Below are 16,801 nucleotides of genomic sequence, written 5' to 3'. Positions count from 1 at the left end.
TGTTCCCAGTGCGGGGGGCCTGGGTTCCATCCCCGCGGTCAGGGATCCCCCAGGCCACAACCAAGAGTTCGCAGGTCGCAGCTAAAGAAGTGCCGCGTGCCACAAAGAAGATGGATGATCCGGCATGCTGCGACCTGGTGCAGCCAAAGAAATACTTAAAACAACCCCAAAACTCTGAGATCTGGAGAGAAGGCTGGGGACAAGAACCTCTTTCCAGATGTCTCATCAGACATGAGACAGTTCTTTCCATGAGAAGTTAATGCTGCAAGTTTGGAAATGAGAGGAAAAAAAACATCTAGAACACAGCTGTTGGCCGCCCGTCCCTTCACGCCCTGCAGCCCAGCCTCACCTGCGGGGAGGACGGCTCAGGCCTGAGCACAGGTGCGGCAGGGCTGTGGTGAGGCCCCAGCGGGAGGGCTCCTGCCCCGCCATCGAGTGTGGGAAGCTGGGGTGTCACAAAAAAATGGGCGCGGGCATCCCTTTGCTTCCCGAGGATCCCAAAGCTCCAGACAAAAAGTAAGACTGAGGAGGCAGGCAGTTCTCTCATGGTCAGCGTTTTCCCTGCAGGGGCCTGGGTTCAATCCTTGATCAGGGAACTAAGATCCTGCAAGCCATGCGGTGCAGCCAAAAAATTCATAATAATAAATAAGATTGAGATGTGCTGAAGCATTTTGTAAAATTCCTGCTTGCAGTTTTTGAGGACCTTAATTTCCACCCCCCCTCTTAATCAAAACCCTAACCCAAAGAGCCAGTGACCTTGGAGACTTTCCTGTGACCATTCAGCAACGTGGTCTTGACGCGTGTCTAACCCCACCGAGGGATTGCTTCAGAACAATCTGGGAATAGGGTTGCTGGGCGGGAATATAGAAAGAACAAGACGGGAATGTGTTGATAAAATTGTTAAAATGAGTTATGTGAAAGTTCACCGTATCATTCTCTGTATTATCTATAATGATTATTTTCCATAATTTTTAAACATGGGGAAAAAAAACAGCATTTTGCCAACAAACAAAGCATTTCTACAACATTCACTGGGAAATTCTAAAGCAACAGATACACCCGGCTACACAGAAAAGGTGACCTAGAGGGAGGTTGCTCTGGGTCTATCTGTACTGTGCTCCTCGGTGACTTTTTTCAATTTATTTATTTATTTTAAAAAACTTTCTGGCTGCCCCTCAAAGCATGCTGGATCTTAGCTCCCCGATCAGGGATCAAATCTGTGCCCCCTGCGGTGTAAGTGCAAAGTCTCCACCACTGGACCGGCAGAGAAGCCCTCCTGGGTGATTCTTGCCAAGCCCTTTATGAAGGGCTCAGGGCCCCGGGCTGTTCTGAGAGGCTGATAAGTTACAGCAAACTCTGCCTCACCCTGTGGGATTGTCGTTATGGCTTCTAGAAAAACTGAGATTAGCCTGTCCAATCTATTATCAGAACACCTCTCTACCTGCAGACGCTAGGGGTATATGTGGGAGATAGGAAGCTGGTTTTCCCTGTGGCCTGGCACTGCCACCTTTCTGCCACAAAACTGTAAGGTTTTATTAGCAAAATGCCAACACAAGCACAGACCGGAGGCCATGTCCTAGAGGGTCTCTTCCCACCCTCTCACCCCATCGTGAGTCTGAGGGTGAGTCTGAACACTCCACGAGCAGGGGAGATGTGCTGGAAGCAAGGTGAAGACCAGGAAGATGCGCTCCAGGGTCGGTCCAGGGCATCACTTTTTCCAAACCAAAGGCTGTGACTCTCAGCAGTAAGGACTCTCGTAACCCAGCAAGAGAGGCTTCTGCTCTAACTGGCCACTGGGGCCATTGTCTTCTGACACAGCCTGGCCAGGAGCCCTGCCATCTGCAGAAGGGAGTTCACACCTTCCGCTATTTTCATATGCGTGTATCCAATTTCCTGGGGGGGGAAAAAATCCAACTTAAATCTGGTTAATAAGTGAGGGAAGAGTCTTAATTCTTAAAACCTGAACATCTGAACCAAAGGTTTGCTCAAAATTGATGCAGGGAACTCAAACTCCAGCTGGAAAATGAACTCTGAAAAGTTCATCTTGTTTCCTAAAAAGAATACTGATAGTTCTTTAATGAGTGCATGCGTGCTCAGTCGCTCAGTCATATCTGACTCTTTGCAACTCTATGGACTGTGGCCAGCCAGGCTCTTTTGTCCATGGGATTATCTAGGCAAGAATACTGGAATGGGTTGCCATTTACTCCTCCAGGAGATCTTCCCTACCCAGGGATCAAATCTGTGTCTCCTGCATTGACAGACAGATTCTTTACTACTGAGTCACCTGGGAAGCTCTTTGACGGGTGCCACTAAGAAAATGAAAAAAAAAAAAAAAGCCAGACTGCATTTGTCAACAGAATTCACCCAAGAGGTTGAATTTTACTCTTATTTAAATTACATCTCAATTAATCTCACTTATATGACAAGTAAATAAATACCTCTCTCATGAACACAGCCATCCCAGGGAACATCAGGTCACTGCCTGGCAGGATTGGCGTAAACAAGCCCCTAGCCCCTGGGACAACCTGCCATTGACTGAGCATCTTCCAGGCACCTGGCCTGTGAGTGAAACAGCCTCAGCGTGGCCCACATTCCTGGGGAGAGAGGCATTGCTCTACTCTCACTGACCTTGATAAACTCCAGTTTCAAGTATTCTGCCATCTGGAAGGTTTTACACACTCGAAAAATGTTGCCGATGATGTCTTCTGGGGAATAGCCAAGATGCCACAGGTGAGCAAGGATCTGGACAAAAGAAAAGACACGGAGGCTGTGCAACTGCTGACGACAAGGATACGGCGGGTGCGGCTCAACCCAAACCAGGGTCGGCCCGTCACACGGCTGGGAGTGGGCAGACCACCCGAGACAGCACAGGCGCTTCTGGGAATCGGCCCCACGGGGCAACCCGGCTCAAGGTCCATGCCCTTTAGGTCTTGGAGGGTGGGGGTGATCCATGTTCCCAGCAGGCAGACAGAACACTGCAAATGTTCTCGACTATACTGCAAGACGAGTCCACCACTGTGCCCTGAAATGTCTTAATCCAAGGCTCTTTTATTTTTTCTTTCCTGTGTTTACTATTTTTTAAATTGCAGGACAGTTGCTTTACCGTATTCTGTTGGTTTCTGCCATACAACACTGAGAATCAGCCATAAGTATACATACGTCCCCTCCCTCCAAGGCTCTTAAAACGCCTTATTAATCATCCCAGTAAGCACCCTGGAGTGACTGCTGTGCTGAGTTGTCACTTGTGACACACACTCACGGCACAATTAGGCCTGAACAAATCCTGACCAGGGCAGAGATGACGACAGAGGTCACAGCCTCCTGCCTTCTCAACCCCAGGCCCCAGTTCCAACCCCAACCCCATCCCACCCAGTAGCAGGGTCTGGAGTCAGTTTCCTTGGCTCCCTGGGGTGCATTCAGGGGCTGGGGAAGCTCTGCGCCCATAAATCTGACGGCTCCCTTCAGTGCCTGGGAGTCTGCCTCAGTCTCCCAGCCTTGTGCTCCAGTTTCATGAGGTCTGCGTGTGTGTGTGCTTAGTCACTCAGTCGTGTCCAACTCTGTGACCACATGGACTGTAGCCCGCCAGGCTCCTCTGTCCCTGGGGATTCTCCACGCAAGAATGCTGGAGTGGGTTGCCGTTTCCTCCTCCAGGGGAATCTTCCCAACCCAGGGGTAGAACCCACGTCCCTGCAATGGCAGGTGAATTTTTGGCCACTGAGGTCTAGCCTTGTCCTAAACCCAGTCAGTTTCTATCCTGGTTTGGTGGCAGTAGGAAGAAGGAACCCGGCTGCCATCAGACCAATGGCCTCAGATCACACCACGGCCCCCATGTGGACTTGAGGGCCACAGGAACCTCAATGATGACCTCTGGAATCGGCTCACAGGACCAGGCCTGGGTCCCTGGATGTCCATTCCCAGGCTCTTCACAGCTCCCCTCCACTGAGAGAAAGATGGCTTCTCCACAAAGCAAGGAATTGGGGACTTCCCTGGTGGTTCAGTGCTAAGAATCCACCTTGCAATGCAAAGGATGTGGGTTTGACCCTTGGTCAAGGAACTAAGATCCCACATACCTCGGAGCAACTAAGCCTGTGTGTCACAACTAAGACCCTATGCAGCCAAATAAACAAATATTAAAAAGAAAAAAATAGGCAAGGAGTTGGGCTGTTCTTTCCTCACGTCCTTGGTGGACAAATCCCTCTTATAGAAAATCTAATTAGAGTAGAAATGCATGATGCTGACTTCCAAGTTGATTACTTTTAAGCTATGTGATTACAGTAAGGAGTCTAGCTTCTGAGCCAGATTTCTCAACTGTAGAGGGTACCCAACTCTTAGCATCAGTTAGGATCGGTTAGAGGATGCTCAACTCCTAGCACCAGTTTAGAATGAGATGGAGTAAAGTGCCCAGCCCAGGGAGCACCCCCTCTGCCCTTCTCAAGGAGCCAGAGGTTTCCCCCGAGTCAAGAAAGGGCGAGACCAACCTTGTAGGCCTCGTCGATGTCGGCGCTCACACAATGCTGGATCATTTCCTTTACCAGCAAGGGGTGGGGCTCATCACAGACCTGCCCAAACCAGAAAGAGATGGCCCATCAGGGGTGGACAGGGCCCATCCAAGGGGGAGCCCTGCTAGATCCATGTCTGGGCACCCTAGGTAACCAAGGTCTTCATTTGCTGTCTGCGTGTCTCCAGCAAGCAGAACCAGGTGTGGGACTGTCTCTCTCGCAACCCAAGTGAAAGCTGAGCAGTTCCAGCGGCCCTGGCAGGTAAATGCTGCCCTGTCGACTGTGATGGCCACGCCGGCTCTTACCTTGAACACATTCTCACTGTTGATGAAGCCAAATCCCGAGTAAGTAGACTGCAAGTTGTTCAACGCCTGCCGAGGAGCAGAAACACGGCCAGGGAGATTATTCCGTCTCTGCCGGCCGCACCCCCTCCTCTTGGGAGTCCGCGTTTAACCCGTTCCTTGCAGGCCCACTCCCCCGAGGCCCGAGGCAACCCCACCACCAGGGTGTCGGGTCAACATCCCCTGGTTTGGCTATGTTCATCCCCATGCAGCAGTCGCCTCCTTCTCCCTATAAAGCGAGGGGTGTGGCCAGTCCGGGAAGCCAGGGCGGCAGCCGCACGCACCTGCCTCATGTCGCCCTGGGCGGTGAAGATGATGGCTTCCAGGCCGTCGTCCGTGTACTGGACCTTCTCCTTCTCGATGACGCTCAGGAGCCTGGCAAGAATCTGCGTGTCGGTCAGCTTCGTGTAGCGGAGGACGGCGCACCGGGACTGAATGGGCTCTGGACCGGCGGGAAGAGAGTCAGGCTCCGGGGCAACGCACAGCCGGACCCTGTCAGTCCTTTAGTTACGGGGAATGAGCCGCACGATGCCCGTGGCCCAGCCACGTGGGCAGCACTCCCCCCTACCCAGCAGGTGCTTAAGGGGAACCCAGCCATCAGGGCTCGACTTCAATCATCAACCAATAAAGGCCCCAGCCTGCACTGCCTGGGCTGAGCTTGGCTGACCTTTCCCAGAAGCGGAAAAGATCTTCGAGGATAGAGACACGCGTGCATCACAGCCCACAAGAGGGTCACTGCCGGCCCAGCTGGGATCCGGAACCACCGTGTACACTGTGTGTGTGGGCCCTCCTGGGCAGGTCACCACCCAGCCAGGCGAGGGTGAGAATGGGGCACCTGCCTGGCTTCTTTAAGCTTCCCTGGGAGACTCAGACGCATGTGAAAACCACCATGCGGACGAATGCGGAATTCTGGGAGCTGTCCCTGAACGCTGTTCAGACTGTGACAACGGTGACTGCATGATCGCCAAGCCCCGGGTGGGTTTCTCTCTCTGATCCATCCTGTTCTGCTGGCCCAATGGCTTTCCTCAAAATGTTCTGGCCTGCCCAGGCAAACCCTTTGACCACCCCGAGGTCACAGTACAGTCCACCTCTGACCCTCGTACGTAAAATCTTCCACAAACCTCACCCGTCTCCACTCTCCAAACCTCCCCATCTGGTACCACACCTTCTCTTCTGCTGCTAAAGAGCCCATGTGAGCGCCACGAGGACCCCGAGCCATGCACAGCTGACCCTCACCTATGATTTTATCTGAAGCGTTACAAGCGAGAGCAAAGCGGGTCGTCTTGGAGTAGATTTCCATGGTCCTCCTCAAGGCTTGCTGGGCTCCATCAGTCATGCTGAGAAGAAGAACACAAGGGGAGGTCTGCAGCTGAGACCCAGATCCCCTCCAAAGGACCCTGGGAAGCCAGCTCTCCTAACTGAGCATGCTCAGTCTCCCTCCGGGACCCCGTGTGGGTCTCACGCCCGCTGGTTGTACACAGACAGAGCACAGGCTGCCTGGGACCGCCCTGAAGCTCCTTCATCCGCTCGTGTGGGGACTTTGGGGCTAATTATCTGAGTCTCAGTGTCATCGCCCATAAGAAGACAATGCTACTGCCCACCTCAGAGTGTTGGTATGACAAACAAGACAATAACACACACAGTGTTCAGCAGAGAACCCGCCAAGATGCAAACGGAGACATGTAAGTGCTGGATAGATGTTACTGCTATAAAAGCGTTACAGTAAAATGGCTAATGTTACGGAAAATGGCTAAGATGCAGCCCCAGGATGGAACAGAAAACAGCAATTAAAAACTATGCTGACAACAAGATTATAACCACATGGAACTCTACTTTTTATAAGAAAAAGCCAGGATATAAAAATTATACTATTATCATCCCAATTATATAAAAACGCATAGTGTAGAAAAACTGTCGATGAAATAAAGCAAGATTGTACTCATATCTTCTAAAATTTCTTCAAAGAACATGAACTCTGTTATTTTTCTAAATGTCACTTGACAGTTTTTCATTTATCCTGGTAATGCGTGCACAACACTGTAACTACCCTCAATGCTCAATGTCACTGAAAGTCAAAGTCGCATCAGTCTCTCTGCAACCCCATGGACACACAGTCCATGAAATTCTCCAGGCCAGAATACTGGGGTGGGTAGCCCATCCCTTCTCCAGGGGATCTTCCCACCCCAGGGATCGAACCAGGGTATCCTGTACTGCAGACGGATTCTTTACCAACTGATGTATCAGGAAAGCCCACTCAGTGTCACTAATGGTGTACTTTAAAGGACTGGAAATGGTAACTTTTCTGTTAGGTGTATTCCACCACGATTTAAAAAAAAATCATTTAAATTACGCATGTCAGTGATGCTAGAACAAACAAATGAACTGTCTTGGATGTTTGTAAGTTACTTAATTAAGATCAGGTTTAAGGCTCAGGCCCCTATGGAAACACGTTTCAAGATGTGATGAGCAAATCTACCACAGAAGTGCAAAGGCATGAGCTTTTCCCTCCTAAGTTAGTAAATCCAGGCAGGAAACTTGGGGATCAAGGTGACGGGTTCTCGGCGAGGCCCCCTACCTGTCTGCTTCATCCAGGATGATGATCTTGTGCCGTCCTTTGGGCAGGGTGACTTTCTGCTGGGCAAACATTTTGATTTTGTTCCTCACAACATCGATGCCTCTGGAACGATGAGCCACAGGTTATTGTCACTGAGACCAATTCAGTTACCTTTATGGGGGACTTTCAACCCTCAGAACACCACCATGGACCCAATTTTGTTTTTAAGTCTCTTTTTTGGGGCAACTCTCATTATTTATAAGGACTGACATTTCATTACTTTTATCCCTTCTTGGAGGTTTTCAGAAGAACAAAGGGAAAAAAAATTTACTTCTTTTTGAAAAACGGAATGAAACTCATTTTATCTTGCAATTATCATATGGGGGACCCACTGGACCCTTTTACAGTCTAAGATATATTTTGGGGGTCTCCATAGTCTTACACTCCCATACTGCACCTGGAAACATTTGCTATTTCATCATCCCAGTAACTGTCGCATCATTCAGTTCAGTTCAGTTCAGTCGCTCAGTCGTGTCCGACTCTTTGCGACCCCATGAATCGCAGCACGCCAGGCCTCCCTGTCCATCACCAACTCCCAGAGTTCACTGAGACTCACGTCCATCGAGTCAGTGATGCCATCCAGCCATCTCATCCTCTGTCGTCCCCTTCTCCTCTTGCCCCCAATCCCTCCCAGCATCAGAGTCTTTTCCAATGAGTCAACTCTTTGCATGAGGTGGCCAAAGTACTGGAGTTTCAGCTTTAGCATCATTCCTTCCAAAGAACACCCGGGGCTGATCTCCTTTAGAGTGGACTGGTTTCATCATTACTCATCAATAATTCCCAACTATGCCACAAAAGACTAAAATAATAAGAAAATGAAATGATGATGGAAGTGCTTAGAATACTGCAATATTGAGGGGGAAAAACTGTTACTAACTACTGCCCCATCCCTCAGTTTCTTATTGTTTTGTGAGGTTCTACATTATCTTTCTAGAAGATACAAAAGTAGTTCAGATACACCACCTGAAAACTCTCATTGACCACAGTGGAAAATTCAAAATTTTCCATTTTCTACCCATAATGCCACAGAGAAGTGGCAGAGGAAGATGTTTCATCATTATTAGACAAGTCAGAAAATGAAGCAGGGAAACAGGATTCTAGACTTTGATGATGAGGGTGAAATTGATCACACGGACAAAATTTCAGGGTTTAAGAGTCTTTGGATGCCAAAATCCCCCATGAATTTTCTCAAACTTAAGAATCGAGGAGTGGGACTTCCCTGGTGGTCCAGTGGCTAAGATGCCGGGCTGCCAATGCAGGGGCCTGGGTTCAGTCCCTGGTCGGGGAACGGGATCCCACATGCCGTAACTAAAGATTTCATGTGCCACAACTGAGACTCGGTGCATCCAAACAAATTAATTAATTTTAAAAAAAGAATCAAGGAGTGAACATATTTCTAAGGACAAAACCTGAACATATTTTCATCCAGTTAGTCACTCAACAGGAAGGACTTAGCTCCCCAAGGTCTTGTAACAAGAACACAGACCATCCCGTTTTGCTAAAAGAGCATTTGACAGTATTCATTCATCTTTGATGAGGTTTGAACACCCACGTTTACATACAGTCTGTAAGCGATCAAAAGCTGAAGGCAGGTGTGTTTGACAAGGTGACTTGAAAGGAAATAGATGATAAAGGAACAAAAAAAAAAACCCATGGTACTCATCACTCTATTAAATCTAAAATTACATATATTTGCAATTATGGGCTATCCTCTCTTCAACAAAATTAAGAGCCACCAAAGTTTTCAAAACTAGTGAGTTTGATGATATATGGGTGTGAAGAAAAGGAGGTAATGGTAAGCTTGAATCAATTCGTATCTGCTACCTGGAACTGGCATTTACAAAAGGCTCAACTGCAGGTGTGCTCCTGATGCCGGATGAACAGTGAGCTGCACTTAGAGCCTGTCTCAAGTCCATACACGTCATCCAAACCAGAAAACACTGCAGAGTGAAAAGCCACGTCCTCAAGGGGACAGCCAAAGGCAGGCTCTGCAGACATTTTATTCAACAGGTCCTCATTTCATAATCCTCAACTATCCCGTATCTAAACAGTAAATCGCGGAGACTTCCCTGGTGGTCTGGTGGTTAAGACTCAAGCTCCCAAGTAAACCAGGGAGGCTTCCCTGGTGGTCTGGTGGCTAAGGCTCAAGCTCCCAATGCAGGGGGCCTGGGTTTGATCCCTGGTCAGGGAACTACTGAAGACTGTGAAGTCAGGAGGAGAAGGGGACGACAGAGGATGAGGTGGCTGGATGGCATCACCGAGTCAACGGACATGAGTTTGAGCAAGCTTCAGGAGATGGTAAAAGACAGGCGTGCTGCAATCCACGGGGTTGCAAAGATTCGGACACGACTGAGCGACTGAACAATAGGGAACTAGATCCCACATGCTGCAAGTAAAGTACCCTGCGTGCCGCCACGAAGACCCAGCACAGCCAAATAAATAAATATATTTTTTTAAATGGTTAAGGTGGTTAACTTTTTTTTTTAAGATGGCAAGTTTCATGTAATGTGTATTTTAGCACAATTAAAACCAATTTTTAAAATCTCCCTTAAAAAAGAACTAAAGCAGTAAGTCAAGTGCCTATGATGTCACATCACCAAGCCAGCAATCCTGGTTCTCTTTTGTTGGAAAGATTAAAGGAAAACACAAAGCTGGCGAGACAAGCTCTACATGCTACAGAGATCTGAAAAATAGCTGTTTCTATGACAACCCAAAATGTACAACATGCGCTACCCTTCAGGCCTAACTTCCAAGGCGTACCTGTCGTTTGAGGCATTGAGCTCCAAAACCGCATCCTTGAGGGCCGGGCCCAGCAGGGCTCGTGCCAAACACAGGATGCTGGTGGTCTTGCCGGTTCCCGGGGGGCCCTAGCAATGAGGTCTCCAGTAAGTGCTTTGAGCCAACAGAATGAAGGTAACCAAACTCCCTCTTTACTGCTCACCACTGTACCCGCTCACCCCCTCTAGAACTGTCCTCACCCCAATCTGCAGCCAATCTCCACAGCAACCAGCCCGCAGGTTGGGAGGGAACCCTCTCCCATGGTCGAGGGGAGTGGTCTGGGCTCTGTGATCATGAGCCTCCTTGAGGAGGAAGCTCTGTGCACAAGAATGTACCTAAGAGGGGGGCGAAACCCAGACTCCAGGACGTGGCACAGGGCCAGGACCTGGTACTCACAGCGATAATGATGTTGGGCACGTTCCCTTCCCTTGCAAAGACCTGAGGGAAGAAACGCTTGTGAAAACTGGTTCACCTGCCAACTTGACCGGTCAGGGCCCCCCAGCCACACAAGCTCTCTCACTTCGGGGTCTCTGCACATGCCATTCCAGCCTCCTCTCCTTTCTCCACTCCCTGCCCTGCCAGGTCTGACTTCCAATCACTTAGCTTTGGTCACTTCTTCCACTTGGGGCTTAAGGCACTGTAATCAGGCTAACTCTTTCCTGAACTCCTCCCATGTACGCCCACGGCCCCTGGACTTCCCCTAACTGAGCGTTGATCACATGGCCTGTTGCCGTTAACGCTGCCCTGGTGAGTCTGTGAGTCTCATACAGACTCGGCATCAGTTCTATTCTGCTCACCAGGATATAAACAGTTCCCAAAACCACATCGCATCTGGCCCAGAGAAGATACTCAAACATCTGCAGATGAATAAGTCTGTAAAATAAATACCTTGGTAGCCACTGACGTCTAAGCCCCAACGACAGCGGAGACCCCCTCTGTCATATCTCAAATAGCTGGGTTTCTAGACTCCACCTAAAGACCTCTCGGGCTGGAAATTCAAAGCTCGCTCTACGCCTGAACATTTCTGCTTGTCCTCTACACGTGTCACCCTGAAGCCTGTTACCTTGTTAATTAGTTCCTTCAGGCAGGGCTGGCCAAGCTATGGTGGAAGGGAAGGTGGCGGGGCGGTGCGGGGGAGTGGGGATAACCCAATCTGGGGCCTATTTTTATAAGCCCCCTAGCTAAAAATGGTTTTCACATTTTTAAAGGCTTGTTTAAAAAATAAAGAATATTTGGACCTCCTTGGTGGTCCAGTGGTTAAGAATCTGGCTGCCAACGTAGCAGACATGGGTTCAATCCCTGCTCCGGGAAGATCCCACATGCCATGGGGCAACCAACCCGGTGAGCCACAACTGCTGAAACCCGAGTGCCCTAGAGCCCCCAGTCTGCAGTAAGAGAGTAGCCCCCGCTCGCTGCAACTAGAAAAAGGCCCAGCACAGCAGCACAGACCCAGCACAGCCAAAAATAAAGAAATAAAACAGTTTTTAAAAAACTTAAAAAAAAAAAAAAAACAGAATATTCGACAAAGACTTTATATGGTTTCAAAGTCTAAAATACCTATTCACTGGCCTTTACAGAAAGTTTGCCACTGATGCTTCTGAAGAATACAAAACAATCTGGTAAATCCTCTCTAACAAGCCAGCCCTTCAAACATCTGAAGTTACCCACTCCAGCTCCTAAGTTTCTCTCCAAACTGAGTATCTCCTATTCCCTTAATTCTTCTAGATTCGTGGCTATCTTCCTCCAAATGCCTTGAGCTTATCAAAGCCACAGTAATGAGATGTTTAAGATCATCTTTCAGGGACTTCCTTGGTTAAGACTCCACGCTTCCAATGCAGGGTTTAGGAGTTCCATCCCTGGTTGGGGAGCTGAAATCCCACAGGCTGCATGGCACAGCCAAAAAATACAAACAAAAATCAATCACCTTAAAAACTCACTCACCTCCAGCCGGCTCACGGTGTCTTCATTCCCGACAATTTCATTCAACTTTACTGGTCTGTATTTTTCAACCCTGTTTTTAAGAAAATGCAGAAAGATGTTGACGAGGCTATTTTCACGCTACCCAAAAAGAAAGCACAAAAGGGCGATGCTGGGAGCTTTGTCAGAGATGATATACTTTCAGTAAATATATAGCAAATGGTTGCAGGTTTTAAAGAGGTGTTCGAGTGCTGTTTGAAAAGTCCAGTGCATGTGAATCGTGTACCAAAGGCTTCAAACCCGTCACAGCAGAGAAACACCTGTTGCTGCTGGAGGAGGGCCAGAGCCGGCCATCTGGAGCAACATGACGCTGTGGCATCACAGCCTTCCTGTCACAACAGAAGGCCAGTGCGTGTGGCACTGACATCACTTGCTCTGACAGACACCGAAGCAGCCGAGCCCCCGTCTCACCCCTCACCTGCCAGTGTCCTCAGAAGCATGCCAGGGGCCCAGCAGGGCCGGCTAGACAGAGACCACAGGCAGACTGGACAGGCTGGTGGCCTGAGGACAACACTTCTCTTTCTTAAAAAATTAATTTGCTTTTGGCTGTACCACGTGGCTTGTGGGATCTTAGTTCCCCGATCAGGGATCAAACTCTCATCCCCTGCACTGGAAGCTTAAGACTGCTGGACTGCCAGAGAATTCCTAATACTTCTCTCTTTTAATTAACAAGCAAGCTATGTGATGAGAGAAAAATTATTTTCTTCAGCTCTGAGAACAGAAATGGAAGTAGACTTGCTGGGATTTGACCATCAGGATTTCCTCTGTCCTTTACCATACTCCCTGATTTACTCTGAGCTGGTACCCACTCCAGGTACTGGTCTTGCCCCAAAAGCAGCAGGACGCAAAGAAGCTTGTTTGCCACATACTGCAGAAAATAAAGGGAGAGCTCTCCTCCAAGGTCAGCAGATGAGAGCATGCTTGGTCCTACTCATTTTTCTTCACATACAGCCCTCCTCCAGGTACCAAGTGCCGTAGAAGGATTTAGAACTCTCAGGAGGAGAAAAGTAGAAGGTGCAGAGATGAACAAGACACGGTTCTTGCCATCAAGGGCTTTCCCACTAGAGGGGAGATACAGCTTAGCAAATTCTATGACAAAGCTAAGCTGTTTATATAAACCACGTGCTGCGGAAGCCCGGGGAAGGAAGAATTGTCACCTGGGGATGTCTGGAGCTGAAATTTGAGCTAGACTTTGAACAAGGCAAACATACTCCTCCTCAAGGGACTTCTCAGCTGGTTCCCCTGCCTGAAAGCTCTCTCTCTGCACGGCCAAATGGCTTACTCCCTAAATTCAGGTCTTTACTCAAATATCATCTCATCACAGGCCTTCCCTTACCTCCACAGCTATTTGCTCCACAGAGCCTGTCACCATCAAATACTGTTGCTGTTCAGTCTCTGAGTCAGATCTGACTCTGCAACCCCAAGCACTGCAGCACGCCAGGCTTCCCTGTCCTTCACTGTCTCCCTGCATTTGCTCAAACTCATGTCCACTGAGTGGGTGATACCATCCAACCATCACATCCAGTCGCCCCCTTCTCCTCTTGCCCTCAATCTTTCCCAGTATCAAATGTACTATATGTCTACTCGTTGATTTTTCACTTTGTTGTCTTTCTCTATCAAATGTGAGCTCTGTGGCAACACAGTTTGCTTTGCACACTGAAGTATCTTTAAGCATCTAAAATAGGATTGTGCCTGAAATTTATAAGGCAAACCACATACGTCATTTTACACTTTCTCGTAGCCACATTTAAAAAGGTAAAATTGGATGAGCTTAATTTTACTAACATAATTTAGAGAACCTAATACATTCAAAGTATTATCATTTTCAACATGTAATCAAAATTACTGAGATTAAAAAAAAAAAAAGTCCTTGAAATCCGGTGTATGCTGTACACTTAAAATCCATCTCAGTTCGGACTAGCATCATCTCCAGTGGCTGGGGGACGGCGCGGTGCAGCGTATATATTCCAATAAGTTATACTGCCCTTTATTTAGATATCTGTTCTCACTCACAAGTGGGGTGGGCTGGAGGGATGGGAATACACAGCGGAGGCAGGGAGGAAAGCATTACGACGCCCAGTGGCGAGAACTGTGAGAGGTGCGCACAGGGAGCGGGACACCAGCAGAGAGCCTGCCCCACACCTGCGCCAGGGGCGGGTGACTCCCCACGTCACCATTTCCTCCCAGGTCCCCAGGATGTTGCTATTTAAAGTGAGCAAGCCGCGGAGAACAGGCCGGTGCCTTCTGCAACACCATCCCCGATTCCGAACCTGCGTCCGACACTTTTCGCTCTGTGATCATCAGAGTCCCAGCTGGCAGAGCGCCTGTGCAAGAGTGGGTGGTGGCAAGGGGTAGCTGTTTTCAGCGAGCACTGTGGTGATCAAAACGCCGCTTCCAGAGTCCAGGCTGGCCACTCTGCACCCCAGATGGGCTCAGCGACCCACAACTCTTGCCGCCTTCAAATAATAACCCACCACGACCCCGGGACCTCCTGCTCTGCTCAGGTGAATGAACTCCCGCCTCTGCGCCACCCTGGGACACACGGCCCGCCGCTCGCCCACCCACACGTCCAGGGGCCCCATCGTGGATGGCCTGGGTCCTCACCACGGCAGCTCGTAGTGGCCGGCGCTGCCGGGGGCCTTGCTGGGGCCTGGAGCAGCGTCCTGGGCCCCGCACTCGCCAGTACCACCACCGCTGTCCTGCGCCTCCATTCTCGCGCCGCCTTTTCCCGCCACCGGGGACCCCCGCCCGTGACGCCATCACGCAGTCCCCGCCCCTATTTCCGAAGGACGCTGGGCGCGAGCGGAAGCCGTGGGGCCGTCCCCTCTCCGCGCCTGCGCAGAGGGACTGCCCGGGCTGGCACCCGTTGCTATTGGCCGCAGTTGCTAAGGGAGACCTGGCGTCCGGCCTCCTGACTAAGAGGAAGGCGAGACCCGACTGCGCGGCTTTTCGAGATCGCTGGTCGCTCCGGGAAGGGACGTTGGTTGGTTTTCGTCTTTGATTTGTCTGGGAGGCCCTCTCCGCGTGGCGCGTCGGGAAGCGCTGTGCTGAGATGGGGCCTCGCGCCGGGCAGGCCTGGAGGGGTAGGAGCATCCTGCCTGGTGCGGGTAGGAGCCGGGGCCTCTGGACCTTCCGGCCAAACCCAGGACCCGACAGCGAACACGCACAGGGGCTGACGTCCTGCGGCCTTGGAAGGGGGAAGGCCGGAGCTGGGACGTGCCCTTGGCCAGTTTTCCCGACTGCCCAGAACTCCCCTAGCGGAACACCAGCTTCCATTGGGTGGGCTCCTGCACTCTGGAACTTGTTTACTATCAGGAAATTCTCACAATGCTACAACATGGGACATACTCTCATTTTGCCGGGAAGAAACTGTGCCTCGGTAAAATGTGACTTAATTTCATTCCAGAAAAATAGGTACTGCATATTCACAAGTGCTTTGAGCATTCTTTTGGGCTGGTTTTCTACCTGTTGAACTAATCTTTCCTCCCATAGCCTAATTGTCATAATAATGACAAATAATAAAAATAACGAGTAGTGACTCTGTTTGCTGTCCTCTATTATGCATTATATTTACTGTTATGTACTAGTCCCAAAGTGGGTGCTTACAGTATCCTCGTTTTACAAGAAACAGGCTTGAGAATGATTAATTTGTCCGGTATCATGAGGTTGTACGTGGTGGAGCCAACCCACCATGTTTCCAAAAGAATTTGTATAAAATTCTGTTTTATTGCACTTCAGATCAGATCAGATCAGATCAGTCGCTCAGTCGTGTCCGACTCTTTGCAACTCCATGAATCGCAGCACGCCAGGCCTCCCTGTCCATCACCAACTCCCGGAGTTCACTCAGACTCACGTCCATTGAGTCAGTGATGCCATCCAGCCATCTCATCCTCTGTCGTCCCCTTCTCCTCCTGCCCCAATCCCTCCCAGCATCAGAGTCTTTTCCAATGAGTCAACTCTTCTCACGAGGTGGCCAAACTACTGGAGTTTCAGCTTTCCCATCATTCCTTCCAAAGAACACCCAGGGCTGATCTCCTTCAGAATGGACTGGTTGGATCTCCTTGCAGTCCAAGGGACTCTCAAGAGTCTTCTCCAACACCACAGTTCAAAAGCATCAATTCTCCAGTGCTCAGCCTTCTTCACAGTCCAACTCTCACATCCATACATGACCACAGGAAAAACCATAGCCTTGACTAGACGAACCTTTGTTGGCAAAGTAATGTCTCTGCTTCTGAATATGCTATCTAGGTTGGTCGTAACTTTCCTTCCAAGGAGTAAGCGTCTTTTCATTTCATGGCTGCAGTTACCATCTGCAGTGATTTTGGAGCCCAGAAAAATAAAGTCTGACACTGTTTCCACTGTTTCCCCATCTATTTCCCATGAAGTGATGGGACCGGATGCCATGATCTTCGTTTTCTGAATGTTGAGCTTTAAGTCAACTTTTTCACTCTCCTCTTTCACTATCATCAAGAGGCTTTTTAGTTCCTCTTCACTTTCTGCCATAAGGGTGGTGTCATCTGCATATCTGAGGTTATTGATATTTCTCCTGGCAATCTTGATTCCAGCTTGTGTTTCTTCCAGTCCGGCGTTTC

General features: G+C 49.5%; 1 protein-coding gene across 2 annotated transcripts; it reads right to left on the bottom strand.

Moving 5' to 3' along the window:
* Positions 1 to 892: 892 nt before the first annotated feature.
* RFC2 (replication factor C subunit 2) lies at positions 893 to 15,738 on the bottom strand. 2 transcript variants are annotated; one of them, XM_061401873.1, is made up of 11 exons: positions 14,814 to 15,738; positions 12,174 to 12,243; positions 10,629 to 10,670; positions 10,215 to 10,321; positions 7,416 to 7,517; positions 6,077 to 6,177; positions 5,125 to 5,282; positions 4,805 to 4,870; positions 4,479 to 4,559; positions 2,629 to 2,742; positions 893 to 1,893 (listed from the first exon to the last, which is right to left on the bottom strand). In XM_061401873.1, the coding sequence occupies exons 1-11, from the start codon at positions 14,918 to 14,920 to the stop codon at positions 1,783 to 1,785; spliced, it is 1,059 nt and encodes a 352-aa protein (XP_061257857.1). In that variant the 5' UTR covers positions 14,921 to 15,738; the 3' UTR covers positions 893 to 1,782. The 2 variants fall into 2 exon arrangements, with proteins under 2 accessions (XP_061257857.1, XP_061257859.1); XM_061401875.1 differs by lacking the exons at positions 10,215 to 10,321; positions 10,629 to 10,670; positions 14,814 to 15,738.
* Between the last annotated feature and the right edge of the window lie 1,063 nt (positions 15,739 to 16,801).

The sequence above is a fragment of the Bos javanicus genome, chromosome 25 (assembly GCF_032452875.1).
Source record: "Bos javanicus breed banteng chromosome 25, ARS-OSU_banteng_1.0, whole genome shotgun sequence".
Classification (NCBI taxonomy): domain Eukaryota; kingdom Metazoa; phylum Chordata; class Mammalia; order Artiodactyla; family Bovidae; genus Bos; species Bos javanicus.
This window is presented reverse-complemented; position numbering and strand designations above follow the sequence as displayed.

Coding starts and splice junctions, on each gene's coding strand:
- RFC2 (XM_061401873.1), bottom strand. CDS start 14,920: ATGGAGGCGCAGGACAGCGGTGGTGGTACTGGCGAGTGCGGGGCCCAG. Junction 4,871..5,124: donor CCCAGGGCGACATGAGGCAG/GTGCGTGCGGCT, acceptor GCTCCTCGGCAG/GCGTTGAACAACTTGCAGTC. Junction 4,560..4,804: donor ACAGTGAGAATGTGTTCAAG/GTAAGAGCCGGC, acceptor TGGTTTGGGCAG/GTCTGTGATGAGCCCCACCC.